The following is a 24,488-nucleotide window of genomic DNA, read 5'->3' on the forward strand; positions in this document are numbered from 1 at the left end:
TTCTTTCTTTCAGGCTCCAACAGAAATGCACCGCTCCCTCCTTTGTTTAGGCCAAGGCTGACCCTGCAGGCTCATTTCTTCCAGCCTGTATAGGTCAATACCGACTTTCCCAACTCTTTTCCAGTCTGTGTAGGCCAACCCGCTGCTACTCCTTTCAGATTTCCAGTTGATACAAATGCCAGTCCTTCCTCTTCTCCAGCCTGTACATACCTCCATTATCATTGCTCCTGCATCTTGGTCGTTATGGCTAATTCTGCAGGGAAAGTGGGAAATTCTGTGCAATTGTACAATGCTGAATTTTTCCAGGGGTAATGTATTCATGTCCCAAGCTGCTATGGGGCCAGGAAGGAAGGGGGTGGTGAAAAAGGAGCAAGGATGAGGAAAGGATAGAAAAGTTGGAAGAGAAGTACAGGGTAAAGGCAGGAAAGGAGGAGATAGGAGGCAGAAAGGCAGTAGTAGGGAAAGAAAGGGAAATGTAGGAGCGAGATGGTTGGTAACACGGAGGATGGGAAATAGGAGATGGTGTAAAGAGCAATTTAAATTTTTCTCCAAACATTTTAAATTATCTGGGGATAAAAGTGGGGTTAATTTCAGATATACAGGGTGGCCTATGGAAAAAGGTAGCCTGCCTCCAATACCAGTGCATTGGGAGGCAGGCTACTTTTCTATGGGCCACCCTGTATTAACAAAATGTCACACCTTTCTCCTTTGACACGGAGGCTTATGGTATGTCAGATATTAATGCTCAATCTCCAATATTTGTGATGAGAACCCAAATTATATTCCTCTCTACCATTATACCATCTAGCAATAAAGCACTTAGGATTAAACCCAATGATGGAAAGCCCTTTTCATGCTTTTAAAAAAACTTGTAACAATAGTTGAGGATAAATGGTTAAATTTATTATAAATTCCACTATGGTGAAATCCTGTTTTAAACAGATATGCAGAGAATAAAATTGATCTAAATGGAAGGATAAAGGTATATGGATGATTTGATATGTAATAATAAATGGTAAATATATGTTTCATGACAAAAATGATAAATAGCATATCTCCATTACAGAACAAACAATAAGTGGCTGCAATTGAAACTCCACATAAAGATGTGACACAGATGTCTCTGTATTGGAAAATGTGCCTGAACTGCATTAAAGTGAGTGATGAGATTTGGGCTAGTAGTCATTGTGCCATTAGATTCTATTTGCACGATAATTCGCCGTGGGCTGTAAAGGTATTGAATTGCAAGGGCCTTATTGGAGAAACTGTGGGAATATATTTGGATTCAGTTTCTAACAAATTCTGCTTCTTTAATATTAATTTCACTGAGACCAATATTTAGCGTTACTTAACCAGATAAAGCCACTGAATATCCAGCTATGTTCAGCGACTGCCACTTAGCTGGATATCTTGGGGATGGGCAATCGGCAGATTGGACCAGGGCTATTTAACCAGATATATTTGAATATCGGCACTTATCCGGTTCAGCAAAGTTAGACCTGCTCAATAGCAGGTCTAAAGTTAGTCGGATACAACTTGTCCAGTTAAGTAGAATGTATATGGGTATGTTCAGCAGCATAGCCATAACATTGAATATCCCTTCTAAGTTAGCCAGATATGTTATAGCCGGCTAACTTAGCCAGATCTCTTTCAATACTGGGCCCAATATCTTAAGGTGTATTGATTTTGTAATAAGACAGGGACACTTGATTCTATACCATCTATCTTTTTAAAACAGTAATTTTGAAATCTGTCTTTCTAGAAAGCTATCACATCCAATTGAAAAACACACACATAGTACACAAATATGAAATGATTAGGACTACTAAAAAGGGTAAATCTAATGTGTGAAATTATATGGAGGTCTATATCCCTTAAATTTTTAGCGCTGCATGACTTCTGTCCTAATTCCCAACTACCAAACCAGATAAAACATCTGATTTGCTATGCTTTGTATCAATATAATTTTGCTGCTGATTTGCTGTTTTGTGTGTCCTGTATTTGTTAATTGTTTTTCTTTTATTCCTTAAGAATATATTACAACAAATATCTTTCTTTGGTGTGTTTAAGTTAAAATAAAATAAAAAGCTGCTTGACCTCTAAAATGTTTATTGCATTCTTTTTCTAACAAAATGCAAAATTCAATACAGTAACTTTGTGAAATAAATATTTACTTAATGGAAATGAACTACAGTTTTAACAGTCAATGTTAGAAAAAAAACACATATAAACCAATTAGGTTTGGTGTGTACAAAGATCACACATTCATTTCATAGAACTTTAGGGTAGAAAACATTTCAGAATTCTGAAAAAATGACAACAGAATGATCAGCAACTTGGAAAACCACTTCAGATAGAAAGGGTCATTATCCATATTAATTTATGTCCTCCTGGTCCACAATAACCACATTTTACAATGCGCAGAGGGAGAAATAAAATCCCTTCTCTAAATCCCTTAAAAGTCCTTTACAAACAAGACACGGTTTTCATTCTCTGACAAGGGTAGTTTAAGACAGACTGGATTATGAGGAGGGGTGGTCTTCACCTCTGATAGCTCTATACTTTGCCATGTCTTCTGGAAACACTTTACTTAGCTCCTGAATCAAGAGGCTTTTAAATTTCTAGAGAGAAAAATATGGGAAAAAGAGAGAAAGATGAAATATTCTCTAGAAACAAATGTTCACATTACAAAATATGCAAACTATTCATATCTGATGCTCACATATTTCTCACAACATAAGAACATAAGACATAAAAACACTAGTTTCTTTCATTTAGTAGAAAATAAGATGTTTATAACTTAAAATTTCCTATTTCTGGTAAGTACTAAAACAAAAACAACCTTGCCATCAAAATCAGTTTAAATCACTATCCTAAGCTAAAATTATTTCATCCCCAATAGTATGTATGTACACAAAATACAGAATAAGAGCTGGTTTATTACAGACCCACATTTACAGCTGTTTTCTATAACAGCAGGTTGCCAGTCAGCTGCTTCATTAAAATGAACACATACAGGGCCTGACTTATCAAGGACACTTCTCACAGATACTAAATGAGAAATCCTTGCATTTTCCATTCATGCAACAAACTAAAATGCTGTTAAATTTGACAGCTTTTGTAAAAGTCAAAATAAAGGCAGTTTATTATATGTAACTTACTATTTTAACCAAGAACATCACATTCTGTATATGGGTAAGAAAAGTGTGAATTTTTTTTTTTTTTTTAAAGGACAGAAAAAAAAATATGTTCAGGTAACAGATTCATACAAAATTTACTGCCGTCTTGAACTTTTTCCCCAAAGACCGATCATCCAAAAAATGACTCAGAACAGATGAGGATGTGCTTGCTAAGAGCAGCCTGAGCTCAGCGTTCTATTTCTGTAACACGGCACTGACATCATTGGCTTCAGTCTGTACATTTCTCTTGGCTCCCAGAAGGAACACAAAGCAGCTTATTTTCCTCCGTGGCAAAATGTTACACTAAAAGGCTTTAGATTAAAATGCTACAATAACATGACCAAAGACCTACATTTTCAATTACCTTATTTTTCTCAGAAAAATATCAGTGTTTACGGTAATGAATAAAAATGGGAGGAAAAAAAAATCTCATTTTTTTTTCACTTTTCTATCATTTTTGTTCATCATCATAAACACTAAAAACTTCAAGGAAAAATAAAAACTGAACACAAAAATACCTAAACAGAACTTAGGACTTGTTAAACAGTTCATCATTTTGTTATGACACACAGAAATCCCGCTTGTAAAGAACAGTCCCTTATTAGCGAGGATAAGGTTGGGAGGTACAAGGTCATACAGAGGGAGAAGGACTAATTTCTAGAAGGATGTATATAAAAATGCTCATAGTGTGGTTAATAAAATGGGAATAAGTAATGGTTTATACTTCAGATATACACTAAAGTATTTTGTAATAATTATTTTTCATTAATATAATGTCGCCTGAGATCCAAGATATACTTCGAGGCACCTGCCTCGTTACACTACTGCATTCACAAAGATCATCCTGCTGCTTGTACAAGGTTCTAATAACCAGGGAGTTATTGGTCTGATCTTATCTGTATCCCTATTGGGAGGAGAGAAAAATAGATCATTAATGCTTCCTTGATAATAATCAGATACCTCTTTCTTTCTGAATTATATGCTAATTTTAACTGCCAGCACATTTACCTGTAATTTATTTTTTATCAACAGTACTGTTATATAAATAATGTGAAAGAGAAAATGTTGTTTGACCATATTTTTTTTGATTGGCATAAAAGTTGTCTGTTCACTGAAAAATGCAGGATATACAACCACACATCCAAACCCAACTGCCTAAGTCTATCCCAGAGGCAGCAGCTGCTGTGTATCATTCCCATATATCAGTAAATTATTTTTGCCTCTTGTAAAATACTCAGTCAGCAGTCATTGTTATATGCAGCTTTTGTTCTAATAGCACAGGAAGCTCTGACAGTCTCTGCTGTCATTTAAAAAAAAAAAAAAAAAAAAAAAAAAACGAAACATGAAAGGATTTAGGGTCAATGCTCAGACAAATGTACCAAATTTTAGAGTCATACAATGTTCTGGAATAAATGTGAAAAATTAAAAACCAAGAGTCAAGATGGAAGTCAAAAGGTGGAAGATTTAGATGTATTTAACAAGGTACACTTGCAGCTTACCTTCATGGTGTCAATTTTGCCTTTCACTTGTTCATTTTTAGCTAAAGCCCTTTCCAAACATTCTTTGGTGTAGAGCTGGGGATTACGCCCTTGATCTATGTACCTAGAAAGCATAAACATGTTCATGTAATGTGGATAGGCAAGTCACAACCATCCATAGAGCAAGAAACCGAGGGTCAGTTTTTCTAAGGATTCAGTGCAGGCAGCAGCTTTCTGCTTTACCTTTAGCATAGGTCAAGTTTGTTACAACGTACAAGACTAGGTGCCAAAACAAGAGAACCCAAACCTGTACTATAGAATGAAGAGAACAGAATATCTGTGTTGCAAGAGGGGGAAAGGAAAGATACATAATCTTGATATTTTTGTTTTAACTATATCAATTGTGTATAAGGAAAGAGGCATCCACTCCACCACTCAACCATTTATTGTAAAGGGAGTGAAAATACAGATGTCACAGAATCATCATGGGTCAGCTTTGAAAAGTCAGTTCTGTATGAAACTGGGTTGAGGGAGGTCAGTCCAAGCCAAGGAGACTTACAGGTATGTTTCACTCCTTTGGCCTTTACAATAAAGGCCAAAGGAGTGTGTGAACCTACTCAAGGGGATTGCCTCTTTCCTCATCTACAAATGACATGGTTTTGAGGACAGCACAGTTAATCAGAGGCAGTCCAGGCTTCTGGAAATAGATGGGAGGATGGCAGCCACAGGGGTAGATTTTCAAAGGGATACTCGTGTAACCCCAGAAAACCTACCCCTGCACGCACCGAGCCTATTTTGCATAGGCTTGGCGGCGCGCGCAAGCCCCGGGACGCGCGTATGTCCCAGGGCTTTCAAAAAACGGGTGGTCCAGGGGCAGGGTGGCAGTCCGGGGGCGGTCCCGAGTCCTCCGGCACAGCACGCCAGCAGCTAGCGAAATAAGGTAGCGGGGGGGGGGGGGGGGGGGGGAAATTTAGGTAGGGCTGGGCGAGCTAAAAAAATAAAAGTTCCCTCCAAGGCTGCTCCGATTTCGAAGCGGCCTTGGAGGGAACGGGGAAAGCCATCGGGGCTCCCCTTGGGCTTGTTGCGCGCAAGGTGCACAAGTGTGCACCCCCTTGCGCACGCCAACCCTGGATTTTATAACATGCGCGTGGCAGCGCGTGCATGTTATAAAATCAGGTGTAGATTTGTACCCCGCTCGCGTAGGATTTAAAATCGGCCACACAGTGTATTGAAAAATTTACTGATGACCTAGCGAATAAAGTGCTTGATACCTTAGTATTTGCCTGGCCTTGTTTACAGTATTTTAAAAATATACTTGTAAAGCCATACTACAGATGTCCATATATGCATGAATTGATATCTTTCCACTCCTACTAAAGAAGTTAACATGAGTTAACTTTTCCTTGGAATTTTCCTTGCAGTCAACTACTTAAAATATATAATGTATCAGCTATGCAAGTATAAAAACATGGAAGTATTCAGATAGCCCACATTAAAGCCTCATTAGCATGTTCTCAAACCAAAGACCAGATGCATCACAGAGATGTCAATTGTATCTATAATTGATAACTACTAGCCAAGGACATCAATGGAGAGCTTACAACGATTGATATCATAAATTAAATAATCACAAAAAGTAAATACAGCAATAGGATAAGGATTTTTTTTTAATAAAAGTATCTTCTATATCTATTCAAAGGACACCCCAATAATAAATACAAGTCCAAAGAAACTCACTTTTGTTTATTCAGCCATCACCATATATGGTATATAGACATGTTAAGTTTTTGTTCAAATTTTAAATCTCTGTAAGATATATAAGTCAGGTATCATGTGTGCTAATTAAAATTAATTTTCACTTAATACTAAAACTGGTAACCATTACTATATACCCAAAACCTCATGATTAAAAAAAACAAAAAAACCCACCTCAATTTTAGTCAAGCACAAAAGTTTAAGGACAAACTGCAGTCCCTCTATTAGACAAGTACATTCTGTGTAACCTTGATAAATACATTTTTTTCAGTATTTTCCAACCCTATAGGTGTTAGATACTTACTCAAAAACTTCCAAAGGGACACTTATATCATGGAGTTGCTGGCGACACTTGTCAACATCTTGCAATCCTGAGACCATAAAATTTCTAGAAATCAGAAAAGTTAATATTCAGTTTAAAAAATACTGAATGTCTTCAGCATCTGACAGTCACTGTTGGTCAGGAAGTTGGAGTTAGGCAGTATGTGGTCTGCTGCGATAATGTGATGTCTGCTGAATTTAAAAGGTTTAGGAATTAAGGAGTTTTGATCTAATGACACCTAGAGTAGTGGTCCATGTCATCTGTTTTGATGCTGTGTTTTTCTTTCATGAATGTTTTTATTTGTGCTCCATGTAGAACCTTGGATACTGCAGAATGTAAATGTTTACATAAATAAAATAAACCATGAAGGCAAATAAAGACCATATGGACCATTCCATTTGCCCATCCAACACCTCTTGTTTAGCTTTACAATGCTTTCTATTACCTCACAGATCCTCTTTACTTTGTCCCATGCTTTCTTAAACTTTGAAACTGTCCCCATCTACATATCCACAGGAGATGCTGTTCCATGCATTCACCACCCCTCTCTGTAAAGAATTTCACCAATTTTCACACAGTACTCCAACCTCTTGTTCTTACAGGAAAGTATTATTCTAATTCAATTTTTGGTGGCATAGCCACAAACCCATGAGAGCTCTGCAGATTGCCCAGAACTCTATGGCAAAGGTCCTGACCAGTACCAGTACTCACAACCATATTATAACCAGTTCTTTGTTCCCTAGTAATATAGAGGGTTAAATACAAAATTAGCTATGCTGATCCACAAACTCTTAACTAATAATTTAGTCCCTTGGGTCAATTTAATACTAAGCATTTATATTCCACTACAAGAACAGAGATCAGTTGACCATGGCCTTCTAGAAGCTCCATCATCTTGGGTTGCCCATCTGACTGAGACCCATGACTGAGCCTTCTCTGTTGCAGGTCCACTTTTTTGGAATTCTCTCCCTGAAGCACTACGCACTATCAGCTAAACTCTACTTAAAAAAAAAAAGTCTCTGAAAACTTCTCTTTAACCAGGCATTGGAAATAGAGAACTGAATTTCTCATTATGAGACCCCGATGAATGTCTTTCACAAATGCGTCATTTGGTAGCTTTGGTCTCATATACACCCCTTCTTCTTCTCTTCTATTTTGTTTAGTTTTGAGATTTTGAAATGACTGCAGTCATTGTACTCTCAATTATCATTCCATAATTTTGTATGTCATCTCATGATAAACACTTTTCAGGTACAGTTACACCATTGTAATAACTCACTGTAATTCTGAGAAATGTTATATCTTGCTCAGTCTGCAATAGTTGTGAAATTTTCAGTTACTAAGTGCTCATATAGAAATATTAAAAGAAAATTATTCCTTACCTGCTAATTTTCATTCCTGTAGTACCATGGATCAGTCCAGACGGTGGGTTATGTCCCCCATCCAGCAGATGGAGTCAGAACAAAACTCTGGGGGGAGGTCCTATATAACCTCACCTCCCTTAGCTCCCTCTTCAGTAACTAGACTAACAAAGCCCAGAAGAAAGGAAAACGGAGGGATCAAGTTCCACCAACGCCCAAAAGGCCATTTTAAACGAAGGTAAAACTGTCGAACCACTAACCCCCAAGGGGAACCTGCACAAACAGAACTGTGAAACAAGACAGACCCTGGAGCCCCAGGGATCTCAGGAGAGTAACAGAAGTACAGTCGAGCAGAGGCATAACCACACAACACCCAACATACAAACAGGGAGGGTGTCTGGACTGATCCATGGTACTACAGGAACGAAAATTAGCAGGTAAGGAATAATTTTCTTTTCCCTGTACATACCAGGATCAGTCCAGACGGTGGGATGTACCAAAGCTTCCCTATTCCAGGTGGGCCGAAGACAGCCCTGCTCGAATGACCCTATTGCCGAAGGATCCAAAAACTGGAGCCCTCACATCCAAGCGATAGTGCCTTGCGAAGGTATGGAGGGACTTCCAAGTCGCCGCTCTGCATATATCTCTTGCATAGATACTGACGTGCTCTCCGCCCAGGACTTCGCCTGAGATCTAAGGGAGTGTGCCTTAACCCCCAGCGGTGGAGACCGGCCAACCCCGAGATAGGCGGAGGCAATCGCGGCCTTGGAGGCCATATGACCCTTCTTAGGCCCCGACCAGAGCACAAAAAGGTGATCCGAAACCCGGAACTCATTAGTGAACTCTAAGTACCGCATCAAGCATTGCTTGACATCCAAACTACGAAGCTCTCTGGAGTCTGCAGCCGAAAAGGAAGGAAGCTCCACAGACTGGTTGAGATGAAAAGCGGACACTACCTTAGGCAGAAACGAGGGTACCGTACGCACGAGACCCCCCCCCCCCCCCCGTGAACCGTAGGTAAGGCTCTCGACAGGACAACGCTTGGAGCTCAGAAATACAGCGAGCCGAACTGATCGCCACCAGAAACAGAGTCTTAAAAGTGAGATCCTTGAGGGTGGCAGCTCTGAGGGGCTCGAAAGGAGGCCCACTGAGAGCTCGGAGCACCAGGTTGAGATTCCAAGAAGGACAAGGTGGCTTGGTGGGTGGCCTCAGGTGCCTTACCCCTTTGAGGAAACGCAAGATATCCGGGTGGGAGGACAGCAACGACTCATCCCCCTTGTGTAGGAAAGCTCCCAAAGCCGCCACCTGTACCCTGATGGAGTTGTACACGAGCCCCAAGTCCAGCCCATCCTGTAGGAAGGCAAGGACCTGAGCCACCGAGACATGGGTTGGATGAATAGTGTGAGACCCACACCACGTCTCAAAAACCTTCCAAACGTGCACGTACGTGACGGAAGTGGACGTATTTCGGGCCCGTAGCAGCGTCGAAATCACTGCCTCCTGATAGCCACGATGCCTCAGCTTATGCCTCTCAAAAGCCAAGCCGCAAGACAGAAGCGATCGGCCTCCTCGAAAAATATGGGACCCTATCGCAGCAACCACTGGAGATGACCGAGACGTCCCTCCTTCGCTAAGTTGAGAAGGTCCGCGAACCACGGGCGCCGGGGCCACCAAGATTACCGGTCCCTGATGGTTTTCTATCTGGCGAATCACTTTTCCCACCAGGGGCCATGGCGGAAACACATACAAGAAGATCTGCCTCGGCCACGGAAGGACTAGCACATCGACCCCTTCTGCGCCTCATTCTCGCCGACGGCTGAAGAATCGAGGAGCCTTTGTATTGTCTGCCGTGGCCATGAGATCCATGTGGGGACTCCCCCACCGACGAACGATCAATCGCATCGCCTCCCGAGAGAGCTCCCATTCCCCGGGATCTAGGTGCTGTCGACTGAGGAAGTCCGCCTGAACGTTGTCCACGCCCACGATGTGAGAGGCTGCCAGGCGAAGCAGATGAAGTTCCTCCCACTGCATCAGCTTGTCCGCCTCTCACGAGACATGTTGACTCCTCATGCCTCCCTGGCGATTGATGTAGGAAACCGTGGTCGCTTGTCCGAGAGGATCCTGACCGCACGATGCCGCACCAGCGGTAGGAAGGCCCGCAGAGCCAAGTGAACCGCTCTCATCTCCAAGCGGTTGATGGGCCACCGTGACTGTTCCGCCGTCCACCTGCCCTGGATGGAGCTCTCCCGACAGACTGCTTCCCAGCCGGTGAGACTGGCGTCCGTGGTCACCACTACCCAGTCCGGAACCTCCAGGGACACCCCCTGGCCAAGTGACGAGGATCCAGCCACCAGCAGAGGCTGAGGCGGGCAAGTGCCGGAACCGGTAGAACCACTTGGAAATCCCGCGATACAGGCTTCCACCGGGACAGCAATGTCTTCTGGAGGGGCCGGAGGTGCGCAAAGGCCCTCGGAACCAGGTCGATCGTGGAGGCCATGGTCCCCAGAACCTGCAGGTAATCCCATGCCGTTGGGGGTCGGGAGAGTCATGATAAGCAGAATCTGCACGTGCAGCGCCTTCACTCTCTCCGGTCCCAAGAATACCATGCCCTCCTTTGTATCGAACCGCGCACCCAGAAAAGTCAAAGTCTGAGAAGGGTCCAGGCTGCTCTTGCCGAAGTTGATGATCCAACCCAGGGACTGAAGCAGTTCTACTACTCGATCCACCACCTGTAAAGCTTGGGCCCGCGACTTTGCCCGGATAGCCAGTCGTCCAGGTAAGGATGCACCAGAATCCCTTCCCGATGCAGGGCCGCCGCTACCACCACCATGATCTTCATAAAGACGCGTGGAGCCATTGCCAACCCAAAAGGCAGGACGCGGAACTGGAAATTTTGCCCCAGAATCTTGAAGCACAGAAAGCGTTGATGATCCCGATGGATCGGGATATGAAGATACGACTCCGTAAGATCCAGCGAAGCGAGGAACTCCCCGCGATGAACCGCCGCCAGGACCGAGCGAAGTGTTTCCACGCGAAACCGGGGCACTCGGAGAGACCGGTTGAGGGTCTTGAGATCCAGGATGGAGCGGAAAGTACCTTCCTTCTTGGGTACCACGAAGTAGATGGAATAATGCCCCCAGCCCAGCTGCGGAAACTGGCACTATCGCCCCAAGGGATAGTAGGCGGTCGAGTGTCTGCCGGACGGCTCCCTCCTTGTGGGCGGACCCGCAAGGAGAGAAAAGAAACCTGTCCCTGGGCACGTTAACAAAATCCAATACGTAGCCGTGTGTTAGGATATCCAAGACCCACTGATCCGATGTTATTCAGACCCACTCTTCTTAGAAGAGAGCAAGTCGACCCCCTACCAGAGGAGTCGACTCGTGGGTCGGCCTGGCATCATTGCGCAGCCTTCGCAGCGGTGCTTGATCCTTGGCCCTCCTTGCCAGGCCTGCGCCCTCGAAAGGACCGGTTGCAGGAATGAGAGCGCGAGGACGGAGTACTAGGTGGCTGCTGTTGCCGCGCAGGCCGGGACCGGCGCTGGTTGCGAGATCGGTTCCTGGAGAAACTGAACGATCCCGTAGACCGAGGCCTAACCTCTGGAAGCTTCTACACCACATTCGCATTGAGGGACTTAATGATTTGATCCAGATCTTCTCGGAAGAGGACTTTGCCCTTGAATGGAAGCGTCCCCAGTCGGGTATTAGAAGAGGCATCCGCAGACCAGTTGCACAGCCACAGCAGTCGGCTTGCCGAGACCGCCGCTACGATGGACCGCGCCAAAACCCTGAGGAGGTCATACAGGGCATCCGCTCCATAGGCCATCACGGCCTCCAGCCTGTCCGCCTGCTGAGCCTCAGTCGTTGATAAGTCCTGTGATGTGAGGAGCTGCTGCACCCACCGTAGACCCGCTCGCTGAGCCAAAGAAGTACAGATAGCTGCTCGCAGTCCAAGCGCCGAGACCTCAAAGATCCTTTTTAAGGTAGACCTCCAATTTCCTGTCCTGCAGGTCTTTCAGCGCCGTGCCACCCGTAACCGGGATGGTGGTTCATTTTGTGACCGCCGAGACCGCCGAATCCACGGCCGGGACCTTCAAGAGCTCAAGGAAATCTACCGGAAGGGGATAGAGCTTCTCCATTGCCCTACTGACCCGGAGTGAAGCCTCCGGCGCGTCCCACTCCCGAGAAATCAACTGCAAAAAAGTAAGGTGAGTGGGGAAGGCCTTAGCCATGGGACGAAGACCAGCGAGGAGGGGATCCCCCTTCCGTACCTTGGGATCAGGAGCGACCGGATCCGGAGGGGCATCGATGTCCATCTCCTGTAAAATATGAGGGATAAGCTCATCCAGCTCATCCGCCTGGAAAATACGAAGGACCCTCGGATCGTCCCCTTCCATCTGAGCTGTCAAGGTGGGGTCATCCCCTGTTGGATCCTGGAGGAGGTCCGTCGCTGGTCCAGAGTGCGCTCCACGTGTGTCCCCAGCCAGGACCCAGGAGGGCCCCGGCTGCTCCCCAGAGGGATGGCCACCGTCCCGAAAGAAGGACCCCCCCTGGGGAAGGGCCATGCGTGCCAATTTGGGAGAGGGAAGCCCCATGGGAAAGCTCAGGGGCAGACTGCTGCTCTGGAGAAAGGCCCTATGCATCAGCACCACGAATTCCGGGGAGAACGCGGGCACCCCGGAGTGGGAAGGTCCGGGGCCTCCCCGCCCGGGAAATGCTGTTCCTGCTCCCCACTGGGCGCGAGAACCGGCACCGACGCCGGGACCGGGCTCTCCGCGGCCCCATCTGAAACGCCAGACTCGTCTTCTGAAAACAAAATGGCCGCCGTTCCCGCGCTCAGCGGGAACGGGGCCTGGTGCTTGCGAGTCGTGCGGTCCTCGTCGCGAGCTCCTGTGCCGTCTCTCGGGCTACCCCTGTCTTCCCCCGTGGGGAGACAGGTCGCGCAGAGCCCCCCATGCGATAGCTGACCCCCCTGCCGGCCGCACTCGAAGCAAGCCATAGACCGCGACATCGTCAGGCACAGGGAGAGGCAGGAACAGGCGAGTATCGGCGGGAAAACCCTGACCGCTGGCAGGACCGTGCGTGCGAACCAACCCCCCCGCCGACCTGAGTGAAGCCGCTGAGGAATCTGGCCTCCCAGCGGCGGGCGGCCCCGGGGAATATTACGTTGCGGGGCCGCAGGTCGGCCAGCAATGAGCCGCGGGGGGGGGGGGGGGGGGGGAGATCAGCACCAGCCGCGCGCCCCCACGGTCTGACGCAAACTCCCAGAACCGGGGAGTTTTCGCTGTCCAACAACCAAAAATTACCTAAAAGGGAAAATCAACAAAAACACACTTACCCCCAACGCAGGGGAAGGGCAGAAAGAAGGAAGACAGGAAGGAGAAGACAAGTCTGTCCACAAGCTCCCCCTGCTCCCTCAACAACCTAGGCAATTTCCCCTTTTTTTTTTTTTAAAACTTGATCCCTCCAGAACAACAAGAGACCTAGCAAGCTAAATCCCTGTGCTGGGGACTAACCGTCCCCTGCTCACATCTGCTGGAGTCAGAATATACTGAAGAGGGAGCTAAGGGAGGTGAGATTATATAGGACCTCCCCCCAGAGTTTTTGTTCTGACTCCATCTGCTGGACGGGGGACATAACCCACCATCTGGACTGATCCTGGTACGTACAGGGAAATTGCTGATTACTCTTTCACCCTTATTCCATGACCCCTCATTCCAGAGACTCTCTTCCAGTGAAAGAGACCTGTCTCCTGTGAATTTAAAGGATACAGGAAAAATGTAATTATAGACCAAATCAATCTAAACTATGTACCTACTCCATGGACAATGAACTTAAAGATAAGTACTACAGAAAATACACACTTATTTAGTGAATTTAACATCTCTGAAAGATACTGAGTTGATAACAATGGAGAAAATCTGCCATTCATTTATCCACAAAACAGATATAAGGGTAGTTGCAATACAAGCTTCTCTACAATGGTCTATCACTACATCTCAACCTTCCTCTGCAGAGATCACATCTAATGGTGAGAAGGTAAATACAGTCTCCATGTCTGTGCAATCTTCAGAAATACAAAGTGAGTTTGTTCAAAGTGAGAGATTTTAGCATGGTCGCGGATTTCTGACAACCCCATCCACACTGGTGGAAAAATATTTAGAAAAAAAAAAAAACAGAAACACAAGGAAAGATTTTCCTTTACTTTTTTCACACATTTTTGCTCTGTTTTACTCGTGTTGCTAGTTTCCTATTTTGCTTGGGGTGTTTTTATTTTACTTTTTTTTTTTTTTTTAGTTTTTTAGATTTTTTTTTTTTGCTTTTCCTTTTCTGAATTTTTGGCACCAGGTGACTGGGCTCCAGTGATTTTTTCAAGCTGTGCCCACTCTAATTTCAAAGGTGTAAGTATGCACTACAACTACTAGAATTAGGATATAAATTAAAAAAAAACAGGATTAGCCAAAAGCTTTCCTTCATAAAGTAGGTCAGTTAGGAGTGATGAATCTTTTACCCGTCTCCTGGTACCAGGGGCAGTGTAAGCAAAATCTTTAGCCTTGTGCAGCCCCCCCCCCCCCCCATCAAGATCCTGATCATTAAACTCAAATTATGATGACCCCATCACCATCCCTCCCAGAACAATCCTGTAAAATAGTTGTCAAAAGCCATTTATGCAGCCCTGAGTAAAGAGCTTTTTGAAAATTGCTCACCTATGGAGTGGAGGAATAGCCTAGTGGTTAGAGTAGTGGGCTGAGAACAAGGGAAACCAGAGTTACCAAGGTTCAAATTTCACTGCTGCTCTGCATGTCACTTCATCCTTCACTGCCTCAGCTACAAACTTTGGGGCCGATACAATATGGTGCGCTGAGCCGTGCGCACTGTTAACCTGCAGTCAGACGCGGGTAGAATAGGCGCTAATCAATCCCCTAATGTAATAAGGGTATAAGCGCATATTCAAGGCACATCCAACGCGGAGCGAATCTACTAGTGCTCTTCACATGCAAATGCATGTGAATGAGGCTATTAGGCATTCACTCTCGATGCAAAAAAAAAAAAAAGTGCGGACACACATTTAACTGTCACGAAAACAGACACCAGGTTTATTGGCGTCTGTTTTCATGATGTCAATTTTTTTTTTTTTAGTTTTCTTTTATTTTTCATCCTTTTTTGATGCGCATAGCTATTAACGCCTGTGCCTGGCAGGCGTTAATAGATGACAGTTAAGTGTGCGTCCGAGACGCACTTTTTTTTTTGCATCTGGAGTGAATTCTTAATAGCCTCATTCACATGCGCTATTAGATTCGCTCCGCATTGGACACGTGTTGAATATGCGCTAATCCCCTTATTGCATTAGGGGCCTGATTAGCGCCTATTCTACCTGCGTCCGACTGCAGGTTAACAGTGACCTCAGCTCAGTGCACTGTACTGTACTGTATCGGCCCCAAAGTTTGTAGCTGAGGCAGTCACGAAAACCGATTGGGTTTGCGTTAGCAAGGAAGCGCTAGGGTCGCACAAGCGACCCTAGTGCCTCCTTGCTAACATGACCCCCTCATTTAAATATTGTATGGCGCCCACTTTCTATGCAAGTTTATTGCATCAGCCCCTTAGAGGATAACTTTCAAATGACTCCATGCAGTCTCATATGCACGTATATGGCAGCACGGAGATCTACTACAGTATTTTATAACCTGTGTATTAGACACATGTAGAATATAAAATACGCATGTGTCTGCCTCATAATACACACAAATATTTGCAATGCATTGAACGTGCATACTTTTCCTACCTATTTTAATATATACACATGTATATTTTAAGCATTAAAAAAAACCTAATTTGCTCATGTAAAGCCTTGTTTTACATGCAGAATTCAGTATATTTTAAAATGTGTGCATAATTGAAATCACTAGTTTGCCAAAAACTCCACTAGTTCACCCAGTCCTTCCCCAGGTTATTAAGACCATCCTAGTTCTTTCACTCTGAACTCCTTGCCCCCACCCCCACCGTTCACCCAGACCTCCCATCTAATCAATAGACAAGTCTGATATCAATTGCGCAAGATAATTAGCAGATGTAAAATTACACAAAGTTGCCAAACGTACACACGCAAGTCTCTTATAAAATAGCAACTTGTGCATATATCTTAATCCTGCCCCAGAATGCCCCTTATTTCATGAGAGACCAAACACACATGTACTTTTGATGTATATAAAATAGCATATACACAAGTACAAGTTACTTTTGCACATATATGCTTTCACATGTAAATATTTTGAAAATTCACCCCTTGGATTGTAAGCCCTCTGAGAATAGGGGAATACCTACAGTACCTGAATGTAAATCACCTAGAAACTATCAATGAAAAGGTGTGAGCTAAATATAAACTTAAGTTCCTAAAACTACAAACGGTTCAAAGTATGCTCATAGTTTACCTTTGAGAATTGGTGCAAAGTCCGTGGCTGATTTTGCATCAAAATATACAGTTTTACTACTTACCATACAAAACAAAATTCACAATTTGTCACCTCAGTAAAACTCCCTCCATTATGAGGCATATTATGAAGCAACACAAAACTCTGAAAATAGTCATTCAGAACCTGTACAGCAAGCTTGCCATATCAAAACAGCACTGACTAACAGAACTTAAACAGCAACAACCTTACCTATGAAAAGGCAACATTGCAAATATTACAACAGGCCCTAGAACAGCACTACTATTCTTTCCAGCAGGGAAAAAGGAGTAACTGAGCAGTTGGAACAATGGGCTGAGAACCGGGGAGACCACTTCCCCCACCAACACTCACTGTGACCTTGAGCAAGTCACTATTCTCCTCCTGCCTCAAGTATCCACTTAGATTGCAAGCTCACTGGATTGGTACCTGAATTCTAAAAATACTGCAAACTGCCTTGAGCAATATTTGAAAGGTGGATAAAAAAATCCAAATGTATTATTAGCAATACACCTCCTATTGATGGAAGTGAGGTGGTGGAGAAAAAAAAATACCAGAATTCAAAAAGAGAACAAACAAAGGAGCCCTGGGATTATAATGAAGTATGGGGTAACATGCACAGAGACCCTAAAAAAATCTTGCTGGGAAGACTGGATGGGTCATTTGTATCTTTTTCTGCCTTCATTTACTATGCTATTATTGGGAAAACAGAAGCTGGATTACAAGACTACAAATTAGCAGAATATCTCAAACATACAGAATAAACTAGGACACATTATAAATAGAAATATACATACAAAAAAACAGAACACTTGTTCACTTCAGCCTCATCCCTCTCTCCTTTTCCGTGCAGAATGGACTCAATCATGACAGCAGAAAAAGACCATTACGGCCTATCTAGTCTGCCCATCCACACCACCTATTCAGTTTTGCAAACCCTATCATTCATTCCCTCAGAGATCCGCTGCATTTATCTCATGCTTTCTTGAATTCAAATATTGCCCTTGTCTCCACCATCCCCAAGTAGAGGCTGTTCTATGCAGCCACTACCCTCTCTGTAAAGAAATATTTCCTTAGATTACTCTTAGATCTACTCCCTTTCACCCTCATCCCATGAGCCTTCTTTCCTTTGAAGCCCATCTCCGGTAAATTCAGGTAAGAGACTGGCTCAGCAAGTCTTACCATAGTCACCTAGACCAGTAACAATGCATTGTAATGGTAAAACCAAACCGCCTAAATGTTCCCAACAAACAAGCTTAACATACACACTTAGTTTATAATTATGAATTGTTACCGTACAATGATGACACATAACCAAGTTGTAATCTATACCACCCATATGTTTCACTGTTGTGCCCTTATGTAAACCGTTGTAATGGTTAGCTAACTTAACGACGGTATAGAAAAGTTTTTAAATAAAATAAATAAACCTTGGAGATATTTAAAAATGTCTCCCCTATTCCACCTATCCTCTAAAGTATACACATTTATATCTTTGTCTGTTCCCATATGCTTCAGTAAAAAGACAGCTGATGATTTATTAACCACCCACTGGAGCATTTCCAATCAGTTTATACTCTTTTCAAGACATTGTCTTAAACTGTAAACAGTATTCCAAATGAGGTCTCACAAGGGACTTATACAGCGGCAATATCACTTTTTTTTTTTTTTTTTTTACTGCTGACCATTCCTTCCCCTGTTCACCCAATCATCTTTCTGGCTTTTGCCATCACATTATCCACCTATTTGGCCATCTTAAGATCAGATACAATAACCCCTAGATCCCATTCTTCTTTCATGCTTAGAAGAATTTCATCCCCTATACTGAACTTCTCCCTTGGGTTTTTGCAGCCTAAATGAATAACTTCATTTGTTACCATTAAATCTTAGCTACCAGACCCTTCTTTGAGCTTCGCTAGAAGCAGTCTCGTGTTTTCCACACCTCCCTGGCCATCTACCCTGTTGCAGATTTTGGTATCACTAGCTAAAAGACAAACCTTTCCTGATAATCTTTCTGCAATATTGCTCATGAAAATGTTGAAAAGAACATGTCCAAGGAGTAATGTCCTTCTCAGTGTAAAGCTCATTTATCCTTGTTACCTCCCACTCAACCAATTTCTAACCCAGTGTCACTTTTCAGTCCATGTCAAGGGCGCTCAGTTTATTTATAAATCACCTATGTGGAACTGTGTCAAAGACCTTACTAAAATCCAAGTAGACTACACCTAGTGCTTTTCCCAATCCAACTCTCTAGACACCCAAAGAAACTGATGAGATATGTCTAATAGCAAGAGGGAGCCTAGATTAGGAAGCAGATTGGCATTTCTTTGCTCTGTAGTGTCTGAAAGACAGGAGAGTCTGGATTAAGTAGCAGAGTGGCTCAACTGTGCTCTGTTCTATCTACATTAGTTTCTAGGCTCTCCTCTCCCTTCTTGTACCCTGCATGGTGGCTGGGATAGGGGCAGTAGCAGGAAGGAATGGTTTTCTCAGCTGTGTGAAATTGAGATGCTGTCCATCTCAAGGCAGAGCTTTGTATGCTCATGCATAGCAAAACTCAATTGCTAAATCTTCCTAATGGAAGAACTGGCCCTGGCTAGGACTGCCAACAATGGTACCAGTGCCAAACTGATGGCAGCTTTAGTGGATACCTGCCCATTGGAGCAGGACAGAGACCAACAACTCATTTCACATAGGCCCATGTCTTTTGGTTACTCCAGTTTACATCTATGAATGTATAGCTCCGTATTCCTAATGGGATTAAATTCAGGTAAGAGACTGGCTCAGCAAGTCTTACCATAGTCACCAAGACCAGTGGTTCTCAAACTTTTTTCAGTCGGGACACAATGGGTGAAGACCAGAACTACGACATTCACCGTTCAGTTTACTATACAAAAAAAATATATTTCTGGTGACATCTCAATAACAGCAACATAAACACTCTCTCCTACCAATAGGGAGAGGAGAGCCTAGAAACTAATGTAGATAGAACAGAGCACAGTTGAGCCACTCTGCTACTTAATCCAGACTCTCCTGTCTTTCAGACACTACAGAGCAAAGAAATGCCAATCTGCTTCCTAATCTAGGCTCCCTCTTGCTATTAGACATATCTCATCAGTTTCTTTGGGTGTCTAGAGAGTTGGATTGGGAAAAGCACTAGGTGTAGTCTACTTGGATTTTAGTAAGGTCTTTGACACAGTTCCACATAGGTGATTTATAAATAAACTGAGCGCCCTTGACATGGACTGAAGAGTGACACTGGGTTAAAAATTGGTTGAGTGGGAGGTAACAAGGATAAATGAACTTTACACTGAGAAGGACATTACTCCTTGGACATGTTCTTTTCAACATTTTCATGAGCAATATTGCAGAAAGATTATCAGGAAAGGTTTGTCTTTTAGCTAGTGATACCAAAATCTGCAACAGGGTAGATGGCCAGGGAGGTGTGGAAAACACGAGACTGCTTCTAGCGAAACTCAAAGAAGGGTCTGGTACCTAAGATTTAATGGTAACAAATGAAGTTATTTATTTAAGCTGCAAAAACCCAAGGGAGAAGTTCAGTATAGGGGATGAAATTCTTCTAAGCATGAAAGAAGAATGGGATCTAGGGGTTATTGTATCTGATCTTAAGATGGCCAAATAGGTGGATAATGTGATGGCAAAAGCCAGAAAGATGATTGGGTGAACAGGGGAAGGAATGGTAGGAGAGAGTTAAGAAATATTTTATTGGTGCTTGGAGAATTTTTAATAATTCTGAAAATTTTTAATGATTGGATGCTCTATTTATCAGTTTTAAAACTTATTATATTCTAGTTTTAGAATTATTTTATATTTCTCAGGGACTGTATAAATAGAAATGTGGAGACAAAAACTGAATTGGAAACAGCAAGAAGCCAAACTCTGTATGCAGTAAAAAAAACACAAAAACATTAGCTTTATGGTCACTTTATTCTGTATTTGGTGAGGGTCTGTCTGTGTGTGTGTGACCCAGCTAAGGGTGTTTTGCGAGCTTGAAGTTTCTTGGTAGGGATCTATAGCAGCTTGGCTTGTTCTGTTTCCCTAATAGGTGTATTGGTGTTTAGGGCCTGGTGTAATTTTTGCAGTGCTGCCTTTTCATAGGTAGGGTTATTACTGTTTGAGTTCCATAGTGTAGGTGTAACTTTGTGCGCATTAGTTTGTGTACATTATTGCAGATCTTGGAAGTCTGTTAGGTGCTATATTTTTGTTTTGCACAGAATGCAGAGTGTTTTTTTTTTGGGTTTCCATTCCAGTTTCTGTTTCCATATTTGTAATTTGTGGTCATTCTGTACTTGGTGAAAGTTGATTCTATGTGTGTGATCGAGGTGAAGTATTTTACTAGCATGTAGGCATTTGTATCAATATTATTTGTTGTGTTTTCTCAAAAGAACATGCATTGGTGGTAAATTACTGTTTTTTTCATAAGGAGGGCTATTGCACCTGGTAGGAGAGTGTGTTTGTTGCTGTTATTGAGATATCACCAGAAATATCTTTTTTTGTACGGTAAATTGAACGGGGAATGTCCTAGTTCTGCTCTGCACCCATTGTTGGGGGTTGAGGGGGTTCCTATGGAATGCAGAGTGTTTGTTTACATTTAGCCTGGTGATGGTCACATGTTCACCATGTCACACAAGTGAGAACCATCTGTCAGGTGTGTCCCAACCAAAAAAAGGTTTGAGAACCACTGGTCTATAAAAATGATTAGGAAGCTGCAATGTAATTAAACAAATTTAGAAGAATTAGGTATTCCTTTACCCCTGAGTATGTGAAGCAAAATATTTAAAATAGTCCCTTTCAAATACTTCTAACCTTTGTCATATTTAACAGCAATGGTAGAACTAAAAATATATTCACATATAGCGTATTAACTAATATAATCATTATGTTACCTGTTCAAGTTTTAAATTGTCTGCAATCCGCTTTGAGACCATAACTGGCAAAAAGTGGAATATCAGATGCTCGTAAATATATTAGTCTTAAAAGTTTTAAAATAATTAAATTATAATAAAATGCAGTTTATATTTACCCATGTTTTTAATACTTTAATATTTTTCTAGCGAATTTTAGTGTTCACGAAAGGTGCAGGATAAAGAAGTCCCAATTAACCATACGAGGTGCCGCACCTGTGCTCTGCCCTGAAGGGAACAGCTGGTTGGGGAGGGCGGGGCTAAACTGGAACTTTAGCTCAAGCCTCAAAGGGATCCGCGGGCATCTGCTCGCACTCCCCACATTCAAGAGCGTTTCTCGCCCTCATTCACACCCATTTTGGGCGGGACACGGCGGTCACTAATGTCGAGCCCCCCGGCTCTCCCGGGATGGAAGGAGTTGCTGTTGTGGTTCCATCTTACACACCCCGGCTCCCGCCACCCTACTCACAGCTTCTGGTTGAGCACAGGCTGGCTGCTGGGCTGGAAGTCGCTGACAATGATCCCCAGCTGCCGGATGTTCTCCACAAACTTTTCCAAGTGCTCCTCCAGATTATCAAACCTCTCCGCCATGCCAGCTGAGACGCGCAGGAAATTAAAAAAAAAATGTCGCTTCCCCGCCCTTTAACAAGAGACAGTGAAGAAACAAACACCGTCTGCCCCAGCCGCCTCTACTGTCCCCACACCGCCATCTTACAGCCCCTCCTCCGCCCTTTCTGTAACGTCACTTCCGGCAACAGTAAAAAAAAAAAAAAAAAAAACCATTCCCAGGAGACGTCACGTCGGTGGGCGGTGTTTAGTGACGGCATTGAGGGGTTTACGTCTGCAGGTGGAGAATATTAGATGCGGGGATTTACGATTCTATCCGGGCTGGTTAACTCACAGTTTGCGGGGTGATATAGGGCTAGGAAGAGGAATGTGTGCAGCAGATATCTACACACTCTTACTTTAGAAAATCGTTCGGCTGTCTTTTGTGGAAAATGAAATGGAGAAACAACCATTGCCATTTATTTGTAATTCACATTTTATAACGCCCGTCCTTCTCAATTCTGAGCGGTGTATAACTCTAAAACAATATAACATCATAAACATCATATAACATCATAATACACTCAAGCAATAAACATTTTAACTATAACAATTTCAAATGACATAGACATGATACAGCTTATTAAAGATGCATGCAATGTAAGCATCAAAAAAGAAAAATAAAAAACATAACATTGCCTATCTACAATCCACTAAATAGGAGGAAACAAATTGATTCCCAGAGTATATATACAGAAACAAGAAAGCACAGAACATATAGATCTCAATGATAAAAACAGAAATACTGATAAAATAAATAGTAAACCATACATTCAGGAAGGATAAATTACAGAAAACAACCATGCCTTATGTAGCTCCATCTGCTAACCACCATTGGGGCCCTAAAATAATTTGTTAGTCTCTCTTGGAGCTATTACGCTCAGGCTAGCTCTTTTACTCATTCTCTTTTCTTCCCAGGGTCTGAGGCCTTTGTTGGTGGGGGGAAAGATTGTTCTTTCAGGGCCCAGAGTGCTAAGGGTGACTTCTTGTAAATTCCTCCCTGGAAGAGGGGGAATTATCCTTTACATTCAGGCCGATTCAGTAAATCGTCCCTAGCGCCTCCTTTTTGACAGGAGCGGCGGATGTCAGCGGGTTTGACAGCCGACGCTCAATTTTGCCGACGTCGGTTCTCGAGCCCGCTGACAGCGATGGGCTCGGAAACCGGACGCCGGCAAAATTGAGTATCCGGTTTTTGACCCGACAGCCGCCAGCCGACTTCAAATTTTTATTTTTTTTTTTAACTTTTTTTACTCTTCGGGACCTCCGACTTAATATCGCCATGATATTAAGTCGGAGGGTGCACAGAAAAACTGTTTTCTGTGCACTTTCCCGGTGCCGGAAGAAATTAGCACCTACCTTTGGCTGCACATTTTACTTTCTGAATCACGCGCGAATACCTAATAGGGCCATCAACCATTTGCATGTTGAGGGCGCTATTAGGTTCGGCAGGTTGGACGCGCATTTTCCGCCCCTTACTGAATAAGGGGTAAGGGAAAATGCGCGTCCAATGGCAGGTTAATAGTGCGCTCTAGGGATGTGAATCATTTTTCAACGATTAAAATTATCGTCCGATAATGTTTATATCGTCTTAAATCGTTATAGAACACGATACAATAGAAATTCTAACGATTTATCGTTAAAAATCGTTAAATCGTGTTAGTGCGCACTAACTCGAGTTAGTGCGCACTAACTCCCCGTTAGTGCGCACTAACTCGATTTAGTGCGCACTAACTGAAAATGATACAAATAAACACTTTCCAGGTCACTGAAAGTCAGTTAGGAATGAATATGTGTTCCTATTGGCTGGCTGCCCTCTTATCTATTGATGTTACCAAGGTTACCACTGAGGTGATGGTTGGAGGGATGGGAAATGGAACTGGAAACTAACGAACACCAACAGAAAATGAAACAAAGTGTTCACACTTCGCAGGTCAGTAAAGGTCACTTAGGAATGAATATGTATGTATGTATTCCTATTGGCTGGCTGTGCTCTTATCTATTGATGTTACCAAGGCTAACACTGAGGTAATGGTTGGGGGGATGTGAAATGGAAACAGTTGGAAGCTTGACAAAAAAAGTAATGTAATGATCAGCACTCACGTGACTAGAACTTGTTTGTTTATTATTTTTGTTAGCAGGCACCTGAAATGCTAGTGCATGTTGAATTTGCCAATCACTGTGCATTTTAGAAAGGTGGTCCTGGCTGGAACTGTACACAGTTCAAATATATGTAATTGATTGTTGGTAAGTGTATTTTTTAAGTAGCCACACTGGCACCAGTATGTTTACTTTTCCTCCTACTTAACTCACTAGCTCAGCTTTGTAAGAAGGGCTTCTCTGCTTGTGTGTTGTTTTTGTTTGGTGTGAGGAGAGCAGAAACATCAGATCTTTATTCAATCTACTACAGTCATCTCTTACAGTG

The 24,488-nt window shown here is 43.1% G+C and overlaps 1 protein-coding gene across 1 annotated transcript; it reads right to left on the reverse strand.

Moving 5' to 3' along the window:
- Positions 1-2,092: 2,092 nt before the first annotated feature.
- On the reverse strand, positions 2,093-22,199 carry LOC115084742 (mediator of RNA polymerase II transcription subunit 10). Its single transcript, XM_029589998.1, has 4 exons — positions 21,930-22,199; positions 6,717-6,800; positions 4,679-4,781; positions 2,093-2,621 (listed from the first exon to the last, which is right to left on the reverse strand). Exons 1-4 carry the CDS (start codon positions 22,049-22,051, stop codon positions 2,523-2,525), a joined length of 408 nt encoding a protein of 135 aa, XP_029445858.1. The 5' UTR covers positions 22,052-22,199; the 3' UTR covers positions 2,093-2,522.
- Positions 22,200-24,488: the final 2,289 nt, after the last annotated feature.

The sequence above is a fragment of the Rhinatrema bivittatum genome, chromosome 2 (assembly GCF_901001135.1).
Source record: "Rhinatrema bivittatum chromosome 2, aRhiBiv1.1, whole genome shotgun sequence".
NCBI lineage: Eukaryota > Metazoa > Chordata > Amphibia > Gymnophiona > Rhinatrematidae > Rhinatrema > Rhinatrema bivittatum.